This window comes from Poecilia mexicana, unplaced genomic scaffold, assembly GCF_051168715.1.
Source record: "Poecilia mexicana isolate PSO_F unplaced genomic scaffold, ASM5116871v1 scaffold_1, whole genome shotgun sequence".
Lineage (NCBI taxonomy): Eukaryota > Metazoa > Chordata > Actinopteri > Cyprinodontiformes > Poeciliidae > Poecilia > Poecilia mexicana.
This window is the reverse complement of record NW_028263370.1, coordinates 17162170-17189624: the sequence shown is the minus strand read 5'-3', so window position 1 is coordinate 17189624 and position 27455 is coordinate 17162170. Positions and strand designations below refer to the sequence as shown.

Here is a 27455-nt window from a genome sequence, read left to right as displayed (position 1 = left end):
ATTTTTTAAAAACTGTTTCCGTTATCCTGCTGCTGTGAATCACATGACGCCTTGTGTTGCATTTAGGGTCTCAATGAAATGTGGGTAAAACACATTTTACCATAAAAACTTACTGCATGCAGTGATGAATGAAACAATGTGTAATACTTATGAATAGATAGATGTTTTGTGTTGCATACCGAATACAAATACGTTAGTTTCCCTCCTTTTTTATCAATTTACCTTGAAATTTAAGATACGTTGTTTGTCATTCAGATTTCCGATGATCTTTGAATGCATCAATGGCTTATTAGAGCAGGACTGGCAGCTTGGAGCAGATCTCAGGAAGGCTGAAATGGGGATGGACGTTTTAATTCTTTTCATGTGCGCCGGAAAGGAAAACATCTGATGTTTCTCAAGGGACATGGACGCGCTGTAATCACGCTGTCAGCAAAAGGAAGGATCATTCATGAGTTTTGGCCTTTCAGCTGAAATAACAAGGCAAATCCTTCGACATATAAAGCTTAAAAAGTTTTATTGAAGTCTCCTGAATCCGAGGAGAAGTTTAGGAAAAGTTGTGTGGGAAGTTTTTTGGCTATGTCGGAACCAGCGGAGAAAAAAGAAAACATTCCTGACGCGTCTGCAGGAAAAGGAATCCCGAACGGAGGGAGTCCTGCAAAAACCCAAGAGGTGAGACTATGAGGGGCCGTTTAGGACAAAATTTACGTTTTGTCTCTCACACACTACCAAAAACTCTCACATACTCAAAAAAAAATAGCCACGCACACTCAAAAAAATTACGTTTTGTCTCTCACACACTACCAAAAACTCACGCATACTCAAAAAAATAGCCACGCACACTCAAAAAAATTACGTTTTGTCTCTCACACACTACCAAAAACTCACGCATACTCAAAAAAATAGCCACGCACACTCAGAAAATACTCACGCACATTCAAAAAATACTCAAATTGCGTATACACACACTACTAAAATGTCACACACACACAAACGTTAACTTTCTCGCTCACATACACTTTTCTAACAGCTCGCACATTCACAAACACTTTCTGGCTCATATACACTACTACCAGCTCGCGCACATACACTACTACCAGCTCGCGCACATACACTACTACCAGCTCGCGCACATACGCGAGCTGGTAGTAGTGTGTATATTTAGCTCGCGCACATACACTCAAACGTTAACTTTCTCGCTCACATACACACAAACGTTAACTTTCTCGCTCACATACACACAAACGTTAACTTTCTCGCTCACATACACACAAACGTTAACTTTCTCGCTCACATACACACAAACGTTAACTTTCTCGCTCACATACACACAAACGTTAACTTTCTCGCTCACATACACACAAACGTTAACTTTCTCGCTCACATACACACAAACGTTAACTTTCTCGCTCACATACACTCAAACGTTAACTTTCTCGCTCACATACACACAAACGTTAACTTTCTCGCTCACATACACACAAACGTTAACTTTCTCGCTCACATACACACAAACGTTAACTTTCTCGCTCACATACACACAAACGTTAACTTTCTCGCTCACATACACAAGACTAAAGTTGAACACACACACAGTACTAAGACTCGTTTTATGTATGTGTGAGAGCGAGACTTTTTTTGAATGCGTGAGAGCGAGACTTTTTTTGAATGCGTGAGAGCCAGACTCTTTGAATGTGTGAGAGTTGTCACGGAAGAGGCGGGGCATAATTTTTGGATCAAACTGCGCATGCGTAGATCCTAAACTATAAGTTTCGATTGTTGACTCACTGTATGTTCTATTACTTAGTATATTTGTGCTTTTAAAAATATATAAATATATTGAAACTATCTTTCAATAGCTACCTTATATTAAACGATGTTAAGGACAAATGTCAAACATAGTGCAAATATTTTGAAAACAAAGTAAAAGATCTTGCAGGTATATTAATCTCCTTCCTCCTTTATCAGAAATGAAAAATTATAAATGCACACTACGTGTTGGGAACCTGTGTTTGTTGACTGACTTTTATTTGTCAGGCTTACGAGACAAAAGCTGAAAAAAGATCGATTTTCTTCGCTTTCAAAATAACACAAAACAGCGAAAAAAGACCTCCACACCAGACCTCGTTTATTTATGTATGTATTTTTATTTTGATAGCTGCCGATTAAACTGAAAGTTACACATTGACATGATCATATGAGTAGTTTTTACCGAGAAATCGATCAGAAGCGCCGTGAAAATGGTCATATTCACCGGATCCGCGTGTCTGGCTGCAATGCGCGCTCCCGTCACAGGGGGAACAGATTTTCACGGGGGAACAGAATTTCTCACAAGACCTCTTAATAATTCCTGTAATGCTGGCACCCAGTGGACAGATTGTACTACAGCAATTTTGCTATTTTTAATCAATCAATCAGATTCATTTATTTCTATAGCACATTTAATCTACAAGAAAGTTAAACGTTCTATATATTTAAAAGCACAAATATACTAAGTAATAGAACATACAGTGAGTCAACAATCGAAACTTATAGTTTAGGATCTACGCATGCGCAGTTTGATCCAAAAATTATGCCCCGCCTCTTCCGTGACAACTCTCACACATTCAAAAAAAGTCTCGTTCTCACGCATTCAAAAAAAGTCTCGTTCTCACGCATTCAAAAAAAGTCTCGCTCTCACGCATTCAAAAAAAGTCTCGCTCTCACGCATTCAAAAAAAGTCTCGCTCTCACGCATTCAAAAAAAGTCTCGCTCTCACACATTCAAAAAGAGTCTCGCTCTCACACATAAATAAAACGAGTCTTAGTACTGTGTGTGTGTTCAACTTTAGTCTTGTGTATGTGAGAGATAAACGTCTGTGTGTGTGCGAGCTGTTAGTACAGTGTATGTGAGCGAGCTGGTAGTAGTGTATGTGAACGAGAAAGTTAACGTTTGTGTGTGTGTGTGACATTTTAGTAGTGTGTGTGTACGCAATTTGAGTATTTTTTTTAATGTGCGTGAGTATTTTTTGAGTGTGCGTGGCTATTTTTTTGAGTATGCGAGAGTTCTTGGTAGTGTGTGAGACAAAACATAATTTTTTTGAGTGTGCGTGGCTTTTTTTTTTGAGTATGCGGGAGTTTTTGGTAGTGTGTGAGAGACAAAACGTAAATTTTGTCCTAAACGGCCCCTCATATGAGACCGTGAACACACACACACACGAACACGCACGCATACCCACGCACAGCTGGTCCTCCGGTGCTTGCATCATGTGTTTCTGCAGCTTTTTATGCCAGAGCACAGCAGTAAACTCCTGGACTCTTGTCCTTTCAGCTCCATAAAGCAGAGAAACAGCTGATGAAGAGTCGAGATCAGAAACTTTCAGCTGATTGTTTTTTTTTTTTTTTATCAAAAATAATTGTAATAAATCTTTTAAACTTTGTTGCCTTGAAACCTCTCTTGAAAATGGTTAAAGTTTTAAATGTGAATTTTTATTTATTTCGATGTAATCCATTTAAATATTATGTTTCATGATGGATTATCGTGCATCTTTTCCCTTTTTGTTTATATTACAGGTTACAGAAAGTGTTAAAGTGAGATTGTTTTCCTTCTTTGCATACCTGAATACAACATCTTTAATTGCCAGCCTCATAACTTCATCACACAGTATTATTCTCAGTTAGCCAGTGAGGTGTCTCAGCAGATAACTGAAGTAATTTTCTATTTTTGTGATGATTTTTGAGAACATCTGTTGTTTTGTGTTGTGGAGAGCAGCTTCTTCTGTTTCACTACAGATGGAGGATGAAGGTCGGAAGATGTTGGTCCAGAAATATTTACACACCCTGAACCTTTTCATGTCTCATTACAGCCACAAACCAGCTGGATTTTAACAACATAAAGTAGGAGATAACTGGGACGTGAACTGCTCATTATTTTCAGAATGTTTAACAAAGATAAATCTGAGCAGTTTGGTGTGCATTTGGATTCAGTTACCCTGAGATAAATCCTTATTGGAGCATCTTTTGATTAATTTGTCCTCAAAGGTAGTCTCTGAAAGCTTTCCAGATACTAAAATAGTTAATTTCAACCTTTATCTGTCATGTGCACAGCAGAAATATGTTTGCTTGTACAACGAAAAGCTTACTTTGCTGTCAGCAAGAATGCCACTTAAAAGCTTAAATTAAATTATAAAATGTACAAAAAAAAAGGGGTGCTGGTGTGGCACGAAGGCAAAGCACAACCCATGTATTGAGGCCTTAGTCCTCATGCCGGTGGTCACAGGCTCAATTCCCAGCCTGGTGGCATTTGCCCCATGTCTTCCCCCTCTTTCCTGTCAAGCTACTTTAAAATAAAGGCCACTAGAGCCACCAAAACCTTTAAGAAAATCCAAAAAAAAAAATTAATTATGAAAAGCAACATGATCTTATAAATATCTATATTAATTTTGTATAATATATAGTCTGAATAAAATGTCTGCTCTTCACTGGACAGTAGCTCAAGCTCATTCAGATTGGTTGGAAAGGTGCCCGTCAATGTCAGTTTTCAAATCTTAGCACAGTTGGAATACAGTGTGGACTTTGATTGGGCCATTCTAGCCAGGGATGCACCGATGTATAAATTAATATTGGCCCAGTTTTGTTTATCGGAACAATGCTAATATATTATAAAATGACTAATATCGCCCGATATTCATTCTAAGTCCATTTTATCTTAATTGTAAAGGGATGAATGTGGGTGTGTTTTGGGGACCAACATGCATTAGCAGAGCTGTACCACATGCAAACAGAGGGCTTAAAAATTACAAACATCATCTTATCATGGAGAGAGGCTGTTTAGTTAGCAGTGTTGTTTGTGTTGAGTGAACTACAGATCTAATGCTTACTTTGACGATGCTGATGGAGAAGTACAGAATAAGTAGTGCTGCGTTTTTGTGGAGAGGAACTGTGGTGCTGTATGAGGAAGTTAAGCTGGCAGAAAAATGCTTGAGGGCACTGCGTGGCATACAAGGACAGGAAGACAGTGGTGAGGTGTGCGGTGGAGACAAAGTTCTTAAAAGTAAGGCCGAGATTGTTGGGACATATTCAGAGTATGATTATATCTACGTGTATGGACAATAAATCAATAACAATACATCTGATAGTAGACATGTGATCAGGATAAATGGATAATATGTTTGACAGAATATTTAATATTTAAACTATTCATGAACTCTGATCCAGAACTGCACAGCATTCTGGGAGATGTAGACGGCGAGAACCTCTCGCAACCATCCAAGCAAAGTTGGTGGCATCAAGTGACTCGTTCACTCTTTGGTTACCTAGCAACTCACTCATTCTTTAGTTACCTAGCAACAACCTGTTGAGTAACTTGCATGGCAACAGTTTAAGGTTTCACCGCCATGCCTCATAACTGCTTAAAAATAAAAAAAACAAGGCCATATGCTAAAAGAAAGGTCACGCCACCAGTTTGGAAGTATTTTGTATATTGAAAACAAAAAACTAATCTGTGATTATTGATATTGACTTTATATGGAACATTTATATCATGACATGTTTTTCAGCCATATTGTCCGGCCCTCACATGCCGGATAAGTGATGTTGAAGGAGGAGGAAATCAGCACGGTCTCAGAGAATATGCTCGGGTCTTATGTCCAAAGAGTCGCAGTCTGCTCTCATAGACGTAGTTACGAGATGAAAATCAAGTCCACACCAGGTTCAGGTCTATGCAAAGTATTGTGTGACTGGTCAGAAGTGTATGGAGTGTTTCATGCAGACAGCATTGTACATGATACTGGGGGGGGGGGGTTAATATGGTGTTCTTCCTCTCTCAGGATCTACTACAGGTGACGGTTCGAGCCAAGCAGGAAATTGAATTTGGAACAGTCTCAGTCTTCATGTGTTTTTAGTAACTGCTTCTGTCTTTTGAGGTTGAGGCAGACGAGTGAGAAAATAGTTTTGTTTTTTAACAGCTGCTCTGTGCATTTTCAGGATTTTGACCTGGCTACCATCTATGTGTCAGATGCCCAGTACAACAGAAACATCTACTTTGATACGTCACCTCAGGCTGTCAGGTGAGGCCATCGGATGTTTAACAAGATCAAGTTCTCAAACACTTGCTCTTGGATAAAAGCATGTATGAAATAATGAAACCAGGCAGTCATCTTTATTGGAGAATGTTCACTTAGCTTTGTTGGTTTACAAAACTGTGTTTCACCTCTTGTGGCTTTGTCCAGGCTTTTATACGTCACAGAGTAGGAGAAGCACACACACCTCTAGAAAGCAATAGCCTTACAATATGTCTGGGCAATAAATCAATAATATATATCACAATACATGTGATCGGTATCAATAGAAAATATATTAGAATGTTCAATAATTTCACTGAACTCAGATTCAGAACCGCACAGCATTCTGGGAGATGTAGGCAGAGGAAAGGCTTTAGTTGCTCAACCTCAGTTGGCCTCTACTCACTCACTCTTTGTTTCCCTAGCAACAGCTTATTCTTTGGTTACCTAGCAACAACATAACTAGTAACTTGCACAGCAGCAGTTTCAGGTTTTGCCCCTTTGTTTCATTCCTGCCTAAAAATAAAAAAACAACGGCGTGGAGTGAAAGGAGAAAATGAGTACAACAGCTTGAGAAGAAACTGTAGATATCTGCAGTATTTCAGATATTTAAAGCAAAAAAAGAATCAATAATAATCAATATTGACAGCTGATAATTGTGAATCACTTAACTTTTAAAAAATCTTACAATTTTTGGAGACTGTGGGATTTTGTTTGCATGTTTCCTCCTGACTCCAGTCGTTGCAATAAGAGCACTGCACCAGGTTAACATTATAGTTCACATTTAGTGGTGCTTCCTTCATCACAGGTTTATAATGTCTTGGTGTTTTGTGTGCTTTCAGACTCTACCTCCTCTACAACCACTGGGCCTTAAAGGTTCTCCTGTATTTCTTCATCCTGGTCAATCTGTCGCTGGCGATCTTTGAGGAACCGGCTCTGGTTTCTCTGCCCACGTGGGTACGAAGGCAGATTCTGCTGGACACGCACAGAAAATGCTAACGGAGCATGATCTCCATGTCATACCTTTACATGCTCCTTTTATTTGACCCAATCGCTTCTATAATGTTTAAAGCCTGGAGAAGCATTTAAAAGTGAAAATTGGAGATTGAAAACGTGACTTTCAATTTCTTATTCTGTTGTTTATATTTAGAGTATCACAAGAAGATGTTAATCTTTGGTTGGGAAATTCAAAACTTTAGTTTGTATCCTTGTCAGTTTAGCCTCAAACCCATTCAGGAAATTCAAAGAAGGTCTTTTGTTGTTTATTTTAAGCCTTTAGATCTGTTTATTTCTGGGTCTAAACTGGACCCACAGTTTTTAAACTGTTTTTTTTCCCAAAAGAAAAAGCTGAAAATGCCTCTTTTTCCTTAATCCTAAGAAATCTCCAGTACGATTCGTGGTATATTAAAAAAAACAGTGATGATAAAACTCAAGTGTTTTGTTCTCAAATAGCCATAATGATATAAAAAAAATTATCTATACACGGGAAGTATGGAATTTTAATTGGAATAATTGAAACCCATTTTAAACAATGATTTGGACGATTTAAAACCATTTTGCTCAGTTTCTTTGCGCCAGATTGAGACATTGTCTCACTGTTTAACATCGACGTTGAGCATTTGACGGATGCTGAGTAAAACGTTGCGTTGCAGATGGTTCTCCTCACGTTGGGGGATTTCCTTGTTGAAGTTATGAACTAAAAAAAGAAACGCCCATAAAACAAGTTCTGTAAAAAGCTTAATTAGCTCTAAAGTCCACACCTTATAAACACAGATCTGTCACATTTCCCTCAGGCATCAACAGGAAGCAGTTTCTCCAATAGTTTTTAAAACGATGAAGAAGATTGTTAATTTCTTAAACACCTTTACTCCAATGGTTTTATTAGAAACTGGCAATCCTCTACTTTAACTGGGGAATCAAATAAAAAAACTAAAATCTCAGCCTGTTGGGATACAGAGATTTATTAGTAGTTACTGTTTTACCTCAGTCTAGTATTCAGAAAGACAGCAACTCATTCAGAAGCCTGTAACTAGTCAGCTGAGTGTTCAACTTACTTTCCAGTTTTCATACACGACTTCTATCATGCACCTTTTGCTGTCCAATTATTAATCAGTTAATCCAAAACATAAAAAAAACGGGTCAGCTGTACACTGTATTGATATTATGTTGAAAAGAAATGGCTGAACTTTCTCATGTTGAAGTATTTTTTAGCTGCAGATGCATCCTTTGCTACAAATGATCAAGCGTACGCTAAAGGAATGCTGCTGTTGCATTTTAGACAATAAATGTTTTTTTTATCATTTAGAAAAATAATTTATTTTGATTTTAATGTATTTCTAGTACTATGTAAAAAAGAAAAAAAAAGGTTTAGGTGGTTTAATGAAGAATCTGCAGAATTAGCCGCGTTTTGTATCCAAATAATCGATTACTAAAATAATCGTTAGTTGCATCTCTATTTGATTTATAGAAGAATTAAAACCTTTTTACTTTCACAAATATCCACTACTTTGTGGTATTATGCTCTCACATAAAACCCCAATAAATCATTTTCGACATTTGTTTGCCTTTGAAAAGTTCTGCTCTGGATGCGTGTAATGTAACCTTCATTTAACCAGGCGTGTCTCATTGATATCTGGGCAAGACGGCAGCAAAACGGCAACAACTACAAACCACAGATATCAAAATGCAATACAGATTTCCCATAATCAGTGCGAACCTTAGACACAATTAATAAAATGAAATAATCTGGGCTCAAACAACAACAACAACCACAACCACCTGGAAATTTTCTAACAATATTTTTGCAAAGCTAACATTTTGAGTTTAACCCGCAGGGAAGGCGGGTTAAAAAAAGTGTGAGACGTTGTTTTCACTGGGTTTCTGTTGTGCTGCGCTGCCTTCAGGCCACCATGCTGGTGGAGCTGCTCTGCCTGCTCGTCTTCACCATTCGGCTTGTTCACTACGCCAAGGTGATTCCCCGGGAAAAGTTCTGGAAGGACCCAAAGAACATCTGCATCATCGTCGTCCTCTTGGTAGGATTTCATCTGATTCTTTAAAACACTCGAGTAAATCTGCTTTAGTGCAGTAAATTAGAAGTCTGGATGTTGCGTTTTGAAACTTCAGAGACGCTCCTCAGATGAAAGCTGTCAAAATGACACCATGTTCAAGTACCTGGAAACATTGAAGCCTGGTGGTTCTTGGACTCTTCCTTGTTTTTTGAGTGAAATAGTTGCAGTGTGCTGAGCAGAGTTCCTGTCTGTGAACTCGGAGGGCTTGAATGTGCTGAGAAGACGTTCTGGCTGCTGTTGTGAAACGGCCTTTAGCCAGAAATATTGTCAAGTCAGCGCCTTTGGAGCAGCAGAGGCTTCCTGGTGGCTCTGAGCCTCACTACTCGCTAAAACGACATGAAGCACTCCTTCTGAACAACTTAATTTACAGCAGCAATTCTTCCCCTCTGTGGAGGGACAGTTTAAAAGTTCTTGCATAATGCAATGTGTTTATTTTGAAAGCATAATGTTCCAGTGGTGACCAAAGGTTTCAGCAGGGACACAGTTTAAACCTTCAGGTTTTGTGGTTACAGATAACATTGTCCTGTGCAGGGTGATCAGATGTTAGCATAAAAAATACAAGTTCTTTATTTCAGGATGTTTTGATCTGACATTTAGAGCTGAAACAATTAATTGTAAATGATCAACTAATTCAGTATTGATTAATTGTTAACTGGAGCGTACAGACTCTGAAAAATGCCACATGATGAAAGAAAAACATACGCAGAGCAATAATTAAACCAAAACTGGATAAAAAAATGTTTACATTTGACATTTAAGAAAAAACAACAACTTTGTAAATACATTTTACCCAAGATTCCTCAAAGGGCAGTTTTAGCCTCACCTGGTTCAAATTGTGTAAAGAAAATATCCTATTAAGCATCTTTTGCTCTTTAATTATTAAAGTATCCAAAAAGTAGTTAACAGATCTGTCCTTCACTATATTAATAAGTTTTTCCATATGTTAATGCTAGAAGTATTTTTTAGCTGCAGATTAATCTTTTTGTTGTGTTTTTACATGTTAGGCAGTACAATGTTTAGTTTCTTATACAAAAAAGGAATTGAATTATTTATTTGCATATTTTAATGCATTCTAATGTTGTACAAAAATTATTGAATGAAAAATCTGTAGGAGACGATTTTTACCATATTAATGGATTACTGAAATGACTGTTAGTTTCAGCTCCATCAGTGAACTTTACCTCAGTTCAGTCGCATCCTCAGCACATTATTCTAGATTTAATCAATCTAATCAGCCAAAATAAGAGAACAGGAAATCATTTTCATTAAACTCAAAGGCTTAAAAAGTCGGCCTCTGAGATTTTATTTATTCCATATAAACTGGAGTGAAAACTTTCACATGACCATTTATTAAGATGGTGAAACTTATTATAGATTATTTTGATTCTGATTAAATATATATACATATAAAGATTCCTACACTAATTTAGAAGTCTGCATGAAACCTACAATATCTGTAGATCATTTAGCTCATGAGGATATTATTGGAAAGTCTATCAATTTTAGGAAATGTATTACTTGGTGAATCACGTCATATAAGTTAATCACACACAGACGGATGTTTGAAAGTGTTTATTTCTGTTAGATGTGAAGATTTTCTGCACAGTTTATGGGAAAAAAAAGACATTAAAAATTAGAATATTACGTCAAACCAAGGAAAAAACATATTGTATGAAATTCAAATGTATTGAATACGACTGTAACTTTCTCTTACAGTCATGTGTCTCTGTATAAATACATGTATTCCTCTGTGTGTCATCCAGCTCACGTTAATAGACATGATCATCTACGGAGCGCTGAAAGCTGCTAACCTTTACAGCGTTCGCTGGTCTCGAGTGCTGCGCCCGCTCCTGTTGATCAACGTCACAGAAGGACGGCAGGTAAGAGCCTGAACGCGGCAATCAGCAGCCGCTGCTTCAGGAGAAAAACATTCAGCAACATGATCAAATTAATTTTTCAAACTCCCATTAAATCAGTGAGAAATCCCTCTATTTATAATTTAATTTTACTGGGTGATAAGTTGTTCTGGAAATTGTTGCGCTAAATGTTGCATTGATTACTGCATTAGTCTCCTCGCAGGTCTGACTAAAAACAATCAATCCTGCAGCTGCAGCTGATCCAGACGCTGCTGCTGGAGTTCTGACTAAAACCAGGAAATTGGAGCACATCACCCAGTTCTAAAGCTCACTACATTGAGAGAAAAGATTTTAAAATCCTGCTATTATTTTATGAATCGCTGAACGGCTTAGCGCCACAACACATTAAAGATCTGCTGTTGTCATAGCAACCTTCCAGAACCCTCAGGTCTTGTGGTTCTGGTTCTGCTCTGCATCCCCAGAACCAGAAAAAAAACATGGAGAAGCAGCACTCAGCTTCTATGCACCACAAATCTGCAACAAACTCCCAGAAAACTGCAAAATGCCTGAAACACTGAGCTCCTTTAAATCTGGACTAAAATCTCAGCTGTTTAGAGTTGCTTTTGAAACATAATCAATGAAATATTAATCAGAACCAGATTGTCACTTGACAATCGTTGACTGTGTTCTACAACTTGACGTAAAGCACTTTGAACAGCCTGGTTGCTGAAATGTGCTGAACAAATGAACGTGATTGATTGATCGATGTTTGTTTCTGCGTTCAGCTCCGCAGAGCGTTCAGGAGCATCCGGAACGCTCTTCCTGAGGTCTCCTCTGTCTTCGTCCTCTTCATATTCAGTGTCCTCATGTTCTCCCTCATGGCCCTCAAGCTGCTGAGCAAACGGTACGATGGCTCCGTCTTAATCTTCGTTTGTGTGTTTTCACACAGAGGTCAGCAATCCGTAGCTTACAGATGCACAGAGGGACTTTAGGTTTGATTTATCTCAAGGACTGCGTTTGTTGAACTAGAGGAAATCAAGTACAGAGCAGATCAGTGAGCTAATATGAAGCAGATGCTAACTTCAGCAGTTAACCTTTCACAGTTTTGTAGACGTTTACAGAACATTTGTGTTTTGTCTGTCACCATTTTTTTTTCTATCAAGCAAGTAGCCATAATGTTACTGATTTCTACATGAGTTAAAAGCGGAGGAGGCTTTATTTAACTTAGCATTTTCAGGCTTCCTCATCAGCAGTGTTTACTAGGGGACTCGACCACTTCCAACCTGACCCAAACACAAATATAAGATAAAGTCTGCAGCTTCAAAATAAGAGCTCACACTTATTCACCAGAAATAGTCAGGCAGATCTCAAAGGGGCAAAAACAAACGGCTTTTTATGCATTTTTGGTCTCTAATGAGGCTTTGTTTTTGTTTCCCCGGTTAGACTGACTTCACTTTGATGTGGAAAAATTACAAGATGTCTTCACACCACTACAATATTGGTTTCTTTCAGATAAAAAAATATTTTACATCTGATCCAAAACATCTTGATAATTAAATGAGAGATTTCTACATGTGTTTTTACTGTTTTGGAACAATTTGTGATCTGACGTGATATAATTTTACTTGGTGACATTTAGGAGAGCGTTTCCTTAAACTCAATGTTGTTTTTTTTTGTCTGCAGAGGCCTGAAGACCATAGAAGGAGCTTCGTATTTCACTAACTACCTGGAGATTGTCTTTGACCTGTATGTCCTCGTCACCACAGCCAACAGTCCTGACGTCATGTAAGGGAACCGTTCACATCTATAAAACATCCTGCTCGTTCTCTTCAGCTTTAGTTTACGCCCAAAACATTTGAAGCCGAGTTATAAAAACTTTTACAGATCAAGTCTATTGTTTTCAAATAGTTTTAATATAACACAAGTTGTGAGTCTGAATATCTACAAGGTTTTCTGTTTTACTTGTGTTGTCAAAACTATTAATAGTTTAGCAAACTAATAATAATCAACCAATCTATCTTCTCTGTTTGTCCTTGTACTGACAAATTGAATTGAAGTAAAAGTATCACTGATTCAACCTATTTTTACTCAAATGAAAGTAAAAAAAACGGCTATACAAAAAATTACTCGAGAGTAAAACATTTGATAAAAAGTGCTGAGTAACTGATAAAATTATCAAACATTTAATATGTTAAAATTACATCATTAGATGGACCAAAATATAAAGTTAAGAGGAATTTTTGGTATTTTATAGGCAAAAATGGCAATAATTCAAATAAGTAACGAAAAATAACAAAATCTGGGAAAAGATAATTTTTACAAATCAGTTTCTTTAAATAAAAAAAAAAACTCATGAAACGTTAACAAAATCTGCAGGTTTGTGTCTGGTGAATTTTTGGTTAAAACATCTTTGTTCTTCATTCAGTGGGTAGAAAATCCAAAAAAAAAAAAAACTCAAGTAAGAGAATAAATAAAACGACTCAAGTAAAAAGTGCAGTGTAGTAAAAATACTCTTAAAAGTATGTTGTTTTTTTGTTGTTTTTTTTAAGTTACTAAAGTGAATGTACATTTACTAGTTATGTAACTAGTTACTACCCAACTGTGGTCTTTGCATTGGGCAAAAAGTTCTACTGCAATTTATAAAACTGACACCAAAACCACATGAACTGTTTCTGCCTTCTGAGATACACAGAAGGAAGGAACTGAACTGTGACTTTACATTTTTGACTGTTTCTTGCAAACATGTAATTATTTGCAATAAATGCCGTCTGCTTCTCGTTTGCAGGATGCCTGCATACAACGCCAACTCTATTTTCGCCCTGTTCTTCATCTTGTACATCCTCGTCAACACGTACATCTTCATGTCCGTCTTCCTGGCTGTTGTGTTCAACAACTACAAAAAACACCTCAAGGTATAGACTGACTGATATAGAAATATTTTTTTGTTTTTTTTTACAACACACAAATTTTTCTAGAACTAGTACTGACAGTTGTATAAATTCTTGTCTTGTTAGCTTTTTTATCCCTTTGTAAAGTTTGAATTGTAAACTAATAAAAACCAACAAAAAATTAAATATTCTGTGGTTCATTTAAGCATAGAACCACTGTTAAAGCAGGAGTTTTTCGCGATGCAAAAAATGAGATCAAACATGGAAAATAAAAATGTTTTCCATGTATGAAGCAACATTTAAAAGTCCAAGTCCCCACTTTTCTGTTTTGCCTTAAAACAGGAGGAGATACGGCAGCTGGTGAGGGCCAAACGGCACAAAATGGCGCGAGCGTTCGGCGTCCTGCAGGAGCAAAGGGAAGAAGGCGGCCCGCCTGTGGTGAGCCATGAAAACTGGAACAAGCTGGTCCAACAGGCGCGACCCGACATCAGCAGCGCCCACAGAGAGCTGCTGTGGAGAGTCTGCGACGACGGCAACCAAGGCTTCATAGGTGGGTCAGGAACCGGGCCGAACTGCGCGTTCATCAACACTGAAACATGGAACTTTCACAGAAATAAACTCAATGTTAAACAGATGAGACCTTCACTGCTTGGGCCCAACCAGTATAAATTATATTTATCTGAAATGTATTAATACCTTTAAAAAAATGATGCCAGTTATGATCAGAGTAACTAGTTACAGGTACTTGAGGAATCTTTTGGACAACATTTACCTTTAGGAGTATTTTTACTTTTAGTTGAGTAATTTTATAATGAAGTATTGCTACTTGAGTAAATTTTCTGGATACTCTGAGTAACTTGAGGTCAAGTTAAAGTTTATTTATAAAGCATTTTTAAAACAACTTTAGTTGGCCAAAGTGCTTCACAATAATTGCATCATAATAGACATAAATAATAAAGCAATGACTATAAATAAATAAAATGTGAAGTAAAATACAAAAGAAATAATATGATTAGAAACCAAGACATGCTTGGTTTCAGTTGCAGCAATTTCTAAAAAAAAAAACTAGAATGAATTAAGATATAATATTTTTCCTTTTATTTTAACTGGTGTTGAATGTCAGGGAAAATAGATGCGTTTTCAATCTGGACTTCAACTGACCTCACTTATTTTGCAATTATGTTATTCATATAAATTATTTTAATTTTGCTCTTTAAGATGCCAACATTTCTACATAATTGTATGTTTTGGTCTGTTGTAATTTTTAAATATTAAATTTTGATCAATTACTCAGTACTTGAGTAGACTTTACCAAATACTTTTCCACTTGAGTAATTTCTTGGATGACTACTTTTTACTCTTGAGTGAAAATGTACTGAAGTAGAGCTGCTCTTGGTTGAGTAAATGTTTTGACTCTCTGCCTTCCTCTGGTCATGATGCAGCTCCATCTTCTCACAGCGAAGGTTTGCTCACTCATTTTCTTCACGCCGTTCCTCCACATACAGGAAGTCAAACTGCTTGATCATCCAGTTCTGCTTAGATCAGATCGTCCAAACAGAACAAGCAGTTTCAGACGGACACATTTGTTTTATTTTGTAATAATAAAATCAATGTAATTGGCCAGGTCTGCCTTCAGGTCTAAGATTTTACTGCATGTGGCATATTTAACTTGTCATGTTGATATGCGAATTTATGGTTCTCATTAAAAAGCTTGTATCTGTTAATAAATCAAATGCAAAAAGAAACTGGTTCATGTAGGAAATAATGAAAATGTTATATATAGTTAAAAATATATAATAAGGGTGATTGTTAGACTAAACTAGTGTAATTTAGTTTTTACCCTTTTTATTACTTTTACAAGTCAACCACACTAATCTACTCCCTTGTCATTGAAACATAAAATAAACTAACATGAACATAACACCTGTTTCAGAGAAATGTCAGACCTTTTATTATCTTGGGTTAGAATTAGTCGAACTTTTATCAAGAGTTTTTTATTTTTTCTTCTTCTACTGTCTAATGAAAGTTATTGCACTACTTCATTTTTTAATTGGCATACTGCAGGTTACACAAGATGCATTTATTGACTGTCTTGACCAAAGTCTTTTGTTGTTTTGAATGTTTTGATAAAACATCTGGCTCTGAGGTCGAAGCGGCTGTTTGTGGTCGCTCAGAGTGAGAAATGCACAAACTGCCAGCTCATCGTCTGTCGCAATCAGAGAGAACCCGCGATAAAGACCTTTACTGTGAGAAACCAGGCAATGTTACTGCAGCAGATATCGATTCCTGTCCTTAAAGATCACCTGTTGTGCTTCCTTGAAGAGGTTAGGATATTTCTATGGAATATGCAAAATATGTTCATAAAATTTTTGTTCAAAATCGTTCTTGGATAATGAAATTTTAATCCTGTCAGTTCTTCCTTTTTTGAGCTCCTTTCAGAATGAGCCGTTTTATGGGGTCTTGCCACTTTAAATCCCAATAAGCTGCTTCTGGCAACTTTTACACTCACATGAAAATGGTTGCAAACAGATGTGCAACGATACAACTGTACATCTTTGAAAAGCACAAGTAGGGCGTCCTGCACAGCCAACAAATGGTTTCTGAATGCTAAGTCAACAATAAAACAGTTCCAGCAGCCGTTGTACAGCACATACAGAGTTAAAACCGGCTGACTTGCTTGGGTTGCTAGGTAACGGGCTGAGCTTGATGGAGTTGCTAGGTAACAGGCTGGGTTCAGCTGAGCTTGCTAGGTGAAGGGCAGCGCCTGCTGATTTGTAATGTTAGATTTGAGAGATTTTTGAAATGGCTCATTTTCCAGACCCCTAATAAGTTAATAAGAAGTCTGATGCAAAGATAAATACATGTTGGTCCCCAAAATGTGAGAATATTGCTTAAACATCCAGATAGATTCTTCTTGTTGACAGAAGTTATGCAAATATTACAGATGGAATTTGGTTTTGTAGTAATTAAACCTTAAATTGTTTTATTCTTTTCTTTTTTTCCGGGTTGTTGATGGTTAGGTAAGGTGGCTTTTGTCCAGCTGGCTGATCTTCTGAACATCGAAGTGATTACGCTGAAGTCGAGACCGCACCCACTTCAGAGTCTGATCCCCAGTTTGTACGAATCGAAGCCGAGCCGCTTGGTCTGCAGAGTGGTCCAACACCGGTGAGCTCTCTGTACGGCCACTTATCGCACAAGAAAAACAGAAAAAAGCAGAATATTGACTGCATTATTTTTTTTTAACTACAGGGGCTTTGTCATCACCTTCGACCTGATCATCCTGGTGAATGCCGTGTTTATCGGCCTGGATGAGGAGAATCCGCTGATCTCCAACTCGGAGTGGGTTTTTCTGGCGCTCTACGTTCTGGAGATCCTGTTGAAACTCTACGTGTTTGAGCCCAGAGCCTTCTTCTCCAAACACAGCTTCTGGAACTGGTGAGAACGAGTTTTTAATGAACACCACCTGCACTTAAAGTTTCATTCTTTATTCTCTCCTACTGCTGTTTTTGTTGTTTACAGCACAAACAATAAAAAGATATTCTTGTTGACCTCTGCTGACTTTCTATGCAGTTAGAGGTAAAAAATGACAAAATAGTCATATATTTAGACAAAAATCACATTAAAATGCTAATGATCTGAATGAAGATTAAAAATCTATGATTCCTGCTGCTGCTTAAAATATTTTGGTGATTAATGTCATGTATTTATTTAGTTTTTAAACGGAGGAAGCCTGTGAAAGCTAACAACTTGGATAAGCGGTGCAGTTTTAGTTTCCACATCACTGTTCACGTTTTTGTTTTTTACCTAAGATGTTTCCTCAAAAAAACAATTTTTTTTAGCAATAAGAAATGTAACAGCTTTCTTTCAGCAACAGGCGGGGGAGGAGCAGAGATTCCTTATGCCCAGAGACACTTGCTCTCTTTTGAAACATCACATTAAAATATATTTTAAACTATTTAATGGTTTAAATGGTAAAAATTCAGCAGTTATGAAACCATAACTGTGACTAACTCGTGCCTGCTTATGAGAAAAATGGTTCTGCTTTTTCCTTAGATTTTATTTATTTTATTCAACAAACTTGTCTGTTTTTTGCTGGTTCAGTAAATAATCCCACATATTTCATTTTAGAAAAATTGCTTATAATTTATTGATTTTTAGCCCGTTGAGGTGAAATATGAAGCTATGTGACTGCTTTCATTTCTGTTAGTTTTTATCCAGTTGATGTAAAATCCACCAAGCTAAATATCACAAAGTGACATTTCATTAACAGACGGGTCGGTGTTTGGGTGGAGAAGAACCCAAACAATGTCTGGTTGCTTTAAGTTTGTTTTATCAAAGCAGCAAAGCTATTTATCTTTTCGTTTGATTTTTAAAAATGTCATAATCAAATTAGTCGTGTTGCATCCATTTCACACAGCTTGTCCACATCCCAGATTGTAAGCACCAGGTATGTGTCACATCTCCGCTCTTATCATCGGCTGCTTTTCGCATCGCGCATCCAGAAGCGCTTGGAGCAGCTCTTTGATGCTTTAAGCAGAATTTTTACTCGTTTGGGAGCAAAGCAGCTTCTGAGTCATGAGGCTCAGTTTGCGGCCAGAAAGTCTGAAAGTAAAAACTTCAGAGTTGCTTCATGAAACAAACAAAGGGGATTATTACTGTTTTTTTTTTTTTTTTACTTTCAGACTTCTCTCTGTGTATATTTGTAAAAGTGAATGCAAACAGCCTGCTATATTACTACAGCGCCGAAGCATTTTGGTTGTTTTTCTGGTTTGTTGGTTTTTAGTTTCGAGAATGCCCTCTTTTTCAGAGAAGATCTTTGAGTGTCTTTCACCAGACCCAGCTGGATGTAAGAAACCAAACTGAAGAATGTTCACATAACAATAATTAATAATAATAAACTAATTTAATTATTTATACATGAGATTGGATAATTTGAGTATTCATCTCCAAAATTTATATTAATTTTTTACAACAAAGTGAACTAAACCAGTACACACCAGTTTGAGGAAATTCATATAAAATGGTGTTTTTTTACTTATAAGTAGGTATAAAATTGTTTTTTCACTAGATGAGCATTACCTCATTCTGTTAAGATTTCATTTTTATACTTCTGCAAATGAATCACAGTTTTTGTTTAAGAGGATATAAATAACCCAGTCTGTCGTTTGGAACTGTGCAATGTTTTAGTTTTAATATTTCAGTTTTGGTGACTAAGGATATCAAGTTTCCTCTCAGTTCCACTGGGTACATAATTCAGTGAAGATATAATTCCCACATCTTATGCCTGGTTGAAAGGCTCGGGTCCTATAATCATATGCAAATATTTAAAATTAATCTTCAGTTAAAAATGACTAACGACTGAAAACAAAGACCTAAGAACAAAGAGAACAATGTTCTGCTGGATGCTGGTCCATTTTAAAGAGACGGACGTTGGATAGAGAAACAATCAGATGCTGCCGACTCTTCGGGTCAGAATCGACAAAGACGGACAAAAGGAAAAGCAGAGATTACCAAAGATCTTCTGTGGAGGAAGATGCATTCTATGACCAAAAAAACAAAAATAAACCAATAAAAACAACCAGAATCACAGCCAGGGTCATATGAATGCTTCATTTGGTTTTTAAATCCTGCCATTTTATGGTATAAGTAATATTCAGAAAATTTTTTGACATTATTGATTATATTGTACTTTTCTTTTTGTTTAGAGTGAATTATAGCAAACTTCACTTTCCAGTATGTAATGAAAACAACAGACCAGGCTGTCTAATGAGTATTATTATTGTATTTATTACAATAATAATGAGCACTTATTGTAATAAGTACAATAAATTGTAATTACTAGGTTCATCATAAATATAGGTATTTGTACCATCTGTGATGTACTGGTGCATTTAATAAAGTAACTATTGGGTTGAGATGACTTTTTTCTCTAATTAAAGTAAAATTATTACTCACTAATTAAAATACTAACACAAAGTAATCGTCTTTCAACAAGTGTATTTTTTTGCTTTTTCTTTAAATTCATTGTAAAAAATATCGACATTTATCAACTCATTTCTACTTAGAAACAGACTTTAGAGAACCCAAAGTTGCTTTTACATAATTTATTAAACCTTACTTGGCACAGCAAGCATTTTTAAAGAGCTATTATTAAGTGGGAAATAAAATACTGTAATTTTTTTTGTGGTTTTACTAATTTTTTTGGCCTCGTGTAATTTTGTTGTGGCCCATTTGAGAACGACGTTAGACACCACTGCTTTACACCTTTCTTGCTGCAGCTGCTCCAAGTATTTTCTTTTAGTTTCATCATATCTTATTCAGTTGCCTGCAGCCCTGCTGAGCAGAAATGCAGTTGCCTCCCACCATAGATGTTTGCAATGGGGAGTTTAGATGCTTTGAATGGATTATAAGAAGTGGATGGAGAACACAGTTTCAGTAGGAGAGTGTTAAAAATTCACCCATTTGTGTAAAAGTTGGACACCTAACAAAAAAAATCTTTTTGTTTTTTTCACATTGTAAAGTCCCTGCTGGAGAAAAAATGGTTGTAAAATAAGTTATTTACATGTCTTAGTGATGTTCTCTGTCCAGTTCTCTTAATACATTCTCAGCATATCAATATCTGCCAACTGAAAACGGCTTTTTCTCTCCAGGTTTGACACCATCGTCGTCGTTGCTGCTCTTATTGCCACAATCGTCAACTCCGCCTTAAAATCATGTAAGAGCTGCTTTTTCTTCTAATGTATTCAACTGAGTTTATCTTTAATGTGGTGCTTGAAACAAGAAAAGCTTTAGTTACAAAAACAGATTTTTATTTCTGCTGACACAAATGGTTTTCACTTGTTGGGTTTTTATTTAACTGTGAACTCTTGGTTGTTAAAAAAACAATCTGAGAAGTCATGGGCATTATGACAAATTTTTATTTCTACTGATTTTTTTTTTTTAAAGAAATGCATAATTCAGTCTCTTTTTAGCTGCTTTGCGTACTAAAAACACTTTTAAAGTTCCTATAGTGGATCTTAAAAGTCCCTTCTGACACCATTAGGTTCTTATGATTAAAAAAACACAATAAAAATCTGCTATTCCAACTCATTTGCTGTTGCTGCTGCTCTTTATATTGCTGCCTGATGCGATATAAAGTTTTTCACTGTTTATAAAAACAATTTACCTTTTAACAAATGATTGATGAGCTATGATGGCACAACACAGGATATATATCACACTAAAGAGGAAACATCTTTCATGATCTCATTTATGGCTCATAAATGTAAGTACAATATGTTCTGTTCTGATGCAGCGGGCGGATACACCAGCCGGCAGGTTCTGGACATTGTCTTCATCCTGCGAGTCCTCAGGTTGATCCGGGTGGTGGACGGCATCAAGAGGTTTTAAATGTCTTACATTCTCACTCATAAATCTTTATCTGGTTGTGGATCATTTATTTATACATACCAATCAGCCAATGATCAAGTCCACTGTGTTCAGTAAAAGTCAGATAAACGTACAATCCCTTTTCTGTTGGCGTCTCTTCCACACTTTTCCTCATGGTGGAAACTCGGACGGTAAAATCAGAATAAAACTCAGAGTCGTTTATAGTTTGATCTCTACAACATCCTTTGCTGTTTTTCCCAACAATTGATCACCTCGCTTTGTGTTGTCAATTTATCATCCGAGTTGATGTCTGTGCCCATTCATCCGGCTAAACTAACAAAGAAATGTACATGTTTTTAGGTTTCGTGCGATCATCAACACACTGATAAGAATTGGTCCCGCGATTCTTACATTTGGACAGCTCATTCTCGTAAGTAGCAGTTAAATTCACTTTCATGCCTCCTGCAGTCTGTCGATGCCTGGATAAAAATCTGGAAAAAGCTCCAACTTCAAATTACCTGCAGCCCTTCTACAAGTCATTTTCTCAACACCATGTTTTTTTCATATAGCTACATCTCCGTATGGGGAACCTAAAGTTAAAGGTCTAAATTGTGTCTAGGATGCAGGGGGTCTACAGAGTGCTATTTTCAAAACCAGCCACTAATTATTTTTCCCCAGGCTGTTTCTCCAATGAACATTACATCCTAAGTTGTCAGCTGCTTTGTGGAACAAAATAAGCACAAAAATTGTCACAAAAATTCCTTTTTCTTTTTTATAACAAAAAATGACTGCAAAGATGTGCATGTGCTGTACCTTATTTTATTTCTCCTAAATCTATGCATTTTTACTTTCATTGTACACTATGGAAGCTTGAAAATCAAAGTCGGATTCCTTATTTGTGAACACAATGTTGGTCGAAGAAAACCATTGGTTCTGTAAATGTGACGTCACCAGAACTCCGCCCACTCCGTCATGACGGAGGTCAAAACAGCCAATGCGCTCCTTTAAAGCTAGTGTAAAAACAGACATTTCATCTGTAACCTAATTTCGCTTTTATTTAGTTGATTTCACTTTAAAAATGGTTACAGGATGCTGCGCGGTCGGCTGCATTAAACAGACAAGGATAGAAACCAAACTTGTCTTTATTTTCGGACTTTTAATAAGGAAAGATACAGCAGGCGATGGATAGCAGCCGTTAACCATAACGACTAACAGCTGTTGATAATAATGACTGTCATCCTTCGGTGTAATCACGGATTTGCAGCGAACACTAACGTTGATATACTTTATAAGTAAGTATGATTAGAAAGATATCAAATATTGCTTTATGGAGAAGGTGCGTTTAAACGTTGGTAACCATGGAGACGGTGCCGCACCGTCATGTAGCCTAGCATGTATGGATAAAACTTCTTGGCATTTAATCTTTTGTACATTTTTAATGCTGCTCCGGTGTTGGGGATGGGAGGTGGGGGGACATCGCTTATGACATACTGATATAAATCATGTGGTGTGAATTCAATAAAAGTCGGTAATTTGATCAACACATCAGGAGGGAGGAGGTACGGGTCGGCTTCTAAGCTAGCTGTTTTGTAAATATCGCCGTCTATGAGCCCCAACCAGGTGTTACATTCGCAGACAAATTAGCTCGACTGAAAGTAGAAGAAGCCATGAATAAACTGGCAAAAACAAGTTTGGAAAACCATTTCAGTGCTGTGTTCAAAACTCCCGCCCCTCACTTCCGACGTCCATCATGGCGCCTCGAATGACTAAGTGATGTAGTTGCAAAGGGTCAATACCATAAAAACTCATTGTTCTCCAAAGTTAAAACAGTTTATAATTAATCAAGTCCTGATCTAACTATTTGAAACTAATGTGTTATTAAAGACATTTTAGGCTAAATTAAATGTTTGAACATGAGGCTTTAAGCTGTTTTTTTTTTCCTCAGGTGGTGTATTACGTCTTTGCCATGGTGGGGATGGAGTTGTTCAAAAACAAAGTGAAGTTCTACGAAGACGCCACCAACCCAGAGAAGGCATACTGCGGAAACCCGTTACTGAAAGGCAGCACGTTTGCACAACTCAGCTACTGCAAAAATAATTTCAATAATGTGGTTTCCTCCTTCATCCTGCTGTTGGAGCTCACTGTTGTCAACCAATGGCACGATATCCTTTACACCTGCAGGGTTTTCCCTCACTTTTTACTAGAAAATACTTCAATTATCTGGAATTTAGATTTCATATTTAAATCCATTTTCATTCCTTAATCCGATCCCACTGCTCGGCACCGGATTTGCCACAGTCACTCATAAATCGGCCCTGATCTTCTTCGTCCTCTTCCACGTCATGGTTGTGATCATCATCATCAAGTATGACCAGATGTTACCAATCCTACTCTTCCACATTGTCTCTAGCAACAAAAACAAATAATTTTCATGTCCGAACACAGTTACTAAAATTAATGTTGGCCAATGTAGGCAGCAACATGTGGTGTTATTACCAAAGAGTAACGCTAAGTGTTGATTACTGGGAGACGATGTAAAAACTCAAGTGTCCCACAACCTCAACTATTAGTTAAATTTACTTACTAATTTTTAGAATGCAATTCAGCATTACAATATCAGCATTCTAGCTATTTGAGGTGTGCTGTCATGAAACTAAAACTTTTGATTGCTAATTGGTGGTTTTACAACAAATTTTATTCAAGGTTTATTAAATTTGATGCTTCTGTAGTCGGTAAAAGTAAGAATTGGTGTTGACTTTTAAATTCTCCCAATATTAGTTTTGTTTATCATATGTTATTTGCAAACACCTGAACAGTTTTGAATTATTCCAGTAACTCAAATTTACAGAGTGGGTGGAATAATTCCGTAATGTAGATGATTCAAATGAAATTTAACTGGATTTAGATCGAATTGCTTTGTGGATTTCTGTTAGAGCAGATATAGAGATGAACAACGCCATATTTACACAAAGTAAAACGGTTTATCATCAGCATACATGGAGATTTATTGTAGTCGGTGCCACAAAGTGGAAATCAGCACTTTACTGAATCATACAAGAAAAAAAAGAAACACCATATATTTTTAAATCCAAATTTATCAGATTATTGATAATTCAGCAAACTCTAAATGTTTCAGTTTATTCTGAATTTAAGTGCTATAATTTGTCCTTTTTAGTCCTGCAATAAAACACATTCTTGCGTATCTGTTTTGTCTCCTGAGTACTTTGCATCTTAAGCATGTCTCGCTCTCTTCTTTTTCAGTATCTTTGTGGCGTTTGTTCTCGAGGCGTTCTTTGTGGAGTACTCTGTGGGTAAAGGTGATCTGCAAACATCTCTGGAGAGGAAAATTGAGGAACTGGAGCTCACCGTGGCACAGTAATGTCACCTTGGTCTTAGTATGCTAGCGTGATTTCTACATAACACTGAAGCCATGAAGGAGGCTTTTGGTTTTATCTGTATCACTGGATTATGGGATTGTGATTTATTGTGCACACTCTGCAGATTACTTTTGGTGAGGGTGGGAGGGCTGTATGCGACTGATTTGTTTCTGCTGAGTTGTGCCTTCATATCTTTACTGTTTCAACAGGGAAAAACTGGAGGACAATTTGGTCAACGCCATGGAAACCATTGACAACGATTTAGGATCTGGGCAGTCACCCACAGCAAACCTGCCTTCGCTCCTGTTTAAAGTTGCTTCCAAAAGTAAGTTTACAAAGCAGAATTACTTTTCAATGAGTTTTGATCCTTTCTACTTTTGAAAGGTTGGTGTTCTTCAGCTTTGCAGCATCTGATCCATGCTGGTTCATCCATGGTTTGTTGGAAAAAGCGTGAAACGCCTTGATATTTTTGGGAGTTTCTGAAAGAGCAGGAGATGTTAGAGACAGAGACCCAATTTCATAGGCATTGAATATTGAAGTTGAATTTATTAAGTCGTATTATTTTTATATGTAGCATTTTCATGACAGCTGAATTACTTGATAGTGCAATTTTATAGCACATAAATAATACCTAGATTACAGTGTCATCCTATCTGCTAATTTACTATGTCCCCATGTTTATGTGACTGAAGAGCTTTGAGTAGACATAAAAATGGTTTTGTTGAGTGTCTTTTTGTCCTTGTTGTCCAGCGGATTGTTTTATTATCTTGCAGGATACCGGACAGTGGACGCGTTGTTGCAGCGGATGTTCGAGGCGGACCTCGACCCAGAAGATTTCGCTGAGAACGACATTCCTGAAGACCAGGCTGGGAACTTTGAAAATCCCACATTTGGCGTAGCATAGACAACTCGGCACAGTTTTATAGCACATGTATAAAAAAGAGAAATTGTCATTAGACATAGTTTTACATGTTGAAATGTGATGCTTAACCAGTGCAATGCATCAGCTGTTTGATTGTGTCATGACCCGAGTTTTATTTTTATACTTGCGTACAAAAGCAAAAAGTGTAGAATCAAAACAAATTTGTATTTTCACATAAAAGCATGTTTACATTGATGTCTTGTGTGTTGAAATATTTGAGGAGAAAAAAACAAAACATAACTTTTTCAGAAGAAATGAGCAAACTTCTTGCATTTTTATTTGCACTGAAAAAGCAAATGGCATGTTGTATTTATTTTCTGTTCATCTCAATAAATTGCATTATCACCAAACTCACTACATTTGAAGAGTTTCTAATCATTTTTGGCATTTCTTTGAATGATTGTGGTAAATTAAACATAATTCAGTTTTATTTTATAAGACTAATAAATAGATTTTTAAAATAGAAATTTTACCATGCAGCCACAACATAAACATTTGGAAGAAACGTAAATGAAACGCACAATATTCTGGTGTGGAATAAACAGGAGTGGTGACATCCCCCTCCTGGCGATTACATGTAACTGCAGCCAACGGAAGCTCATCACGTCCTCCAAATCTATCATGACGAGAAGCAGCAGAACTTTTCAAAATTATGTCCACTCAAAATTATATACAGATGTCTCCCTGAAAATATCTGAATAAAACTGAGTTAATTTACTTTTGCTGAAGCAGTTACAGTAAATTCGCCTGAGACTAGTTACTTCACTAAATGAACAAGTTTGTTTTAAATAAAGATTAACCTGCTGAGCCTGCCGTACTATTTGGAAATCAACATACTGCCACTGTTTTACCTTGTCGTCTAACACACACAATATGAACTGTAGTACCATTTTATCAAATAGTTACATACTGTTTGAGTAATTTGCTGCTAATTGAGTAAAAAATACTGAAGTAGTCCTACTAGAACAGTGTTTTTCAACCAGTGTGCCGCGGCACACTCGTGTACCGTGAGTGATCGTCAGGTGCCGTATTTTCCGGACTATAAGCTGCTGCTTTTTTCCTACACTTTGAACATGCGGCTTTTCTGTGGATTTTTCTTCAACCACCAGGGGGCTCTTTAGCAGAAAGTGAGTCATTGGGAGTCAAAATTGGAAATCAAAGAAGAGCGCGCTAATTTTCATTTGGAACAAGCAGCAGGCACGACGGAGAAATGTTTTCAAACTCATGTGATGCAGCTTCTAAGTTGAGGAGTATCGATCTGGCAGTACAGGAGGGAAATAGAGCCGCTGCACTTAAGCTCGGTGTGAACAAAACCGGATTTGGAGATGGAGAACTGCGTCCTTAATATATCCAGCAGTTATTAGGACGCAGCCTTCTGCTGCCCTCTGCTGGGTCCCTATGGGAAACCGAGAGCAGCAGAGATACCAGCGGCCTGTAGCCCGGTGCGGCTGATATATGTAAGTTTCAGGGGAGATAATTTGAAGGTACGGTTTATAGTATGGTGCGCTCATAGTCCAGAAAATACGGTAATTGGTCTTAAAAGATTTTTTGAAAATTAATGATCTGCAAATAACGCCATCTTTGAGTATCTGCTGTAGTAGTGACTAGTGGCGTAATCATGTAATTTTCTTATCACTAGATGGCAGTAGGTACAGAGCATTTTACATTAAAATGAGAATTAGTGCCACATGAGTGTTATGGCACTGTTCAGGTGTATTTTTGAAGTGGACATGTTAAATGCAATTTGAAATAAGAAATGTAAAATATAATAAAATAATTTTTTGTGTTTATTTGGTTCCTATTCAAGACACTTTGATAAGAATGACTATATATGTAATACGGGCGGCTACAGAGTATCTTTGTTTACATTTTTGGTTGGTGGTGTGCCTCGTGATTTTTTCAATTAAAGCAATGTACCTACGCTCAAAATAGGTTGAAA

The 27455-nt window shown here is 37.0% G+C and overlaps 1 protein-coding gene across 2 annotated transcripts; it reads left to right on the top strand.

Moving 5' to 3' along the window:
* The first annotated feature begins 291 nt into the window (after positions 1-291).
* On the top strand, positions 292-25870 carry tpcn3 (two pore segment channel 3). Of its 2 annotated transcripts, XM_088005603.1 has the most exons (20): positions 292-669; positions 5961-6043; positions 6880-6994; positions 8941-9069; positions 10869-10985; positions 11747-11865; positions 12645-12746; positions 13747-13873; positions 14192-14399; positions 16870-17014; positions 17099-17284; positions 18267-18296; positions 20500-20564; positions 21144-21231; positions 21578-21647; positions 23163-23379; positions 23492-23582; positions 24479-24592; positions 24804-24919; positions 25368-25870. In XM_088005603.1, the coding sequence occupies exons 1-20, from the start codon at positions 577-579 to the stop codon at positions 25496-25498; spliced, it is 2346 nt and encodes a 781-aa protein (XP_087861729.1). In that variant the 5' UTR covers positions 292-576; the 3' UTR covers positions 25499-25870. The 2 variants fall into 2 exon arrangements, with proteins under 2 accessions (XP_087861729.1, XP_014844575.2); XM_014989089.2 differs by lacking the exon at positions 18267-18296 and having other exon boundaries at positions 293-669.
* Positions 25871-27455: the final 1585 nt, after the last annotated feature.

What these genes read in the sequence shown, in the direction of transcription:
- tpcn3 (XM_088005603.1), top strand. Translation starts at nt 577, where the DNA reads ATGTCGGAACCAGCGGAGAAAAAAGAAAACATTCCTGACGCGTCTGCA. An exon ending in GTCCTGCAAAAACCCAAGAG is followed by an intron (nt 670 to 5,960) that starts GTGAGACTATGA and finishes GTGCATTTTCAG; the next exon opens with GATTTTGACCTGGCTACCAT. An exon ending in TGCAGAGTGGTCCAACACCG is followed by an intron (nt 17,015 to 17,098) that starts GTGAGCTCTCTG and finishes TTTTAACTACAG; the next exon opens with GGGCTTTGTCATCACCTTCG.